Here is a 2,118-nt window from a genome sequence, read left to right on the forward strand (position 1 = left end):
GTGACATTTTCTTGGCATATAAATCCTGCACCATCAACTCTCAGCCACGTCTTAATAACACTGTCATACAAGATGCCAGAACAAGAAGGGTTTGCAAACTGCTCCTGGGGTGCTGCAGCAAACACCTGTGACTGCTGTGACTTCCAGGTGGCCTCCCTCCAGGTGCAGGCAGGACAATGCCCTTTCCTTGGCAGATCAAAAGAGAATCCGGAGGAAGAGGAGCTGGTTCTTTTGTCTTTGAAGCACCTGATCCTTGTGCACTCACTCAGAGATGGATCCCAATACACCAGAACACACTGCTGAGAGTCAGCAAAGAAATTGTGCTTAGGGCATTTGGTCATTACAGCTTCCACTCCCAACTTATAAGATTCAGGGCCACCTAGGAATGCCAGGTTCTTAAAGGATTCCAGAGAGTAAATTAAAAAAAAAAAAAAATCCAAGTTGCTAGTTCTAAAGGCGCATCTGAGAAAATCTCTTTGAAAGAATAGGCAGAGTTATCCACTTGCTATTTTTACTTTGATATACAGATACCTTTGTTTGGTTTGGTTTCATCCAAAACAAAACATACAGATATTTCTTTATTGTGTTTTGTTTGGTCTCATCCACGAATTCAACATACATTTTCTCTCCCCCACTCCAGCATGAAAAATAAAAGTGGGGGTGAGGAGGAAGAGCTGAGTGTGGAAAGAAAAGTAAAGCTTTCTGAGGAAAAAAAAAAAAAAAAAAAACACAAACCATACAACCCAAAAGTCGCAGTCTGATCGTGCAAATTTTGCTTCTCTGGATAAAGCACTTCTTGACAGGTTCACAATGTCCCCTCCCCCTCCCAGGTCCTCCCGTCCACCCGGGGGAACACACAGAATGAAAGCGAAGCCATTCTTTTCCTTAAGGCTATACAGACACACACAGAACACATGTCAAGGGCTGTCCGGCGGGTGGTCTCTGCTGGGCTCCGGCTCTGAGCCCCGACTGCACCCTGCAGACCATCCTGGGTCAGCAGCGGCACTCCTTGCATTGCGACAACAATACAACGAACAAACAAAAGAGGGTCCGCCAGTGGTCCCAACAATAAAATCCGATATTGACTTTACAATCACAGGTACAAATTGCTCAAATCAATCATTTCATTTCTCCTTAAGACCTTGTCGTCTAAAACTAATTAGAGGCCAGGTTCCCGAGGAATTGTCAATATGCCAAGAAAATACCGGAGAATGAGAAGGAAGTCATTCTTCTACCGCAACAGTCTGACAGAGGTTGGAAAGAAGTTGTCCTGTTCGGGCAAGTTCAGGGTGTTAGGTAGGGTGGATTCCTGGGTCCAGATAGCAACTTCCCCATCATCCGAGCGGGGCCGTGTTTATAGAGGAAAAACCAAGAAGCCCGAGAACGTGGAGTACTTCCAGCCCCCCATCAGGTTGCCCCTTTCCAGCTTCAGATGCACTTTGTCTTCCCTTTCCATGAGCAGCAAGACGCCATTGCTGGCAGCTTCCCTGGTAACGTCCTGGTCTCCTGCAAACGCCGAGATCACTGGGTAGCCGTTCTGCATTAAACTGACCTACAAGCAGAGGGTAAAGCTCAGCAGACCCTAACGGAGCCCATCCCACAGCCTGCTCTCCTCTCCCCAACCTCCCCATCCCTGCCCCCGTCTTGCCCTAGAGCCCATGTCAGGGGTACCACAGCAAGGACCCTCAGCTGGCTCTGAACCGCACCCTCTCGGGAGCCCTGCTCCTGCTTCTTCTCTTTGCCCAGATTGTGTGCTGGGCCTTTAGCAATGCGGAATGAGGAACCCAATCTGAAAAAGCCCAGTTTGCAGAGTTACCCACCTGGATGGTTTGTCTGTTATACACTTTGACCACGTGGAAGCTGAAGCTATAAATCCCTTTTCTTGGTGCTACAAATATACTGGAAGCAAGATCAAAATGGTTGCCAATATTTACTAACACCTGAAAAACAAGAGGGACACAGCAGGAACATAGCACGCCCCTCCTCAACATGTCTCCATCCTAATCGTCGTGACCAGTCCCTTTATTAGCCGTGGAACAGCTGGTAAGCCCAGCTAAGCACTCCCACGCTTGCCCAGGAAGGGAGGAGCGCTAGTGTTAAAATACTCTGCAGCAGGAA

At 48.0% G+C, this 2,118-nt stretch overlaps 1 protein-coding gene across 1 annotated transcript in view; it reads right to left on the reverse strand.

Annotated features, from left to right (window-relative positions):
* Positions 1-756: 756 nt before the first annotated feature.
* Positions 757-2,118, reverse strand: part of CBLN2 (cerebellin 2 precursor) — a gene marked incomplete at its 5' end in the record, with an annotated part of 4,435 nt that continues 3,073 nt past the window's right edge. The window contains 2 exons of the mRNA XM_006147232.3: positions 757-1,552; positions 1,821-1,940. Coding sequence (XP_006147294.1) covers positions 1,355-1,552; positions 1,821-1,940 — 318 coding nt within the window. The remainder of the gene's footprint in view (positions 1,553-1,820; positions 1,941-2,118) is intronic.

This window comes from Tupaia chinensis, unplaced genomic scaffold, assembly GCF_000334495.1.
Source record: "Tupaia chinensis unplaced genomic scaffold, TupChi_1.0 Scaffold000206_1, whole genome shotgun sequence".
NCBI classification, from domain to species: Eukaryota; Metazoa; Chordata; class Mammalia; order Scandentia; family Tupaiidae; genus Tupaia; species Tupaia belangeri.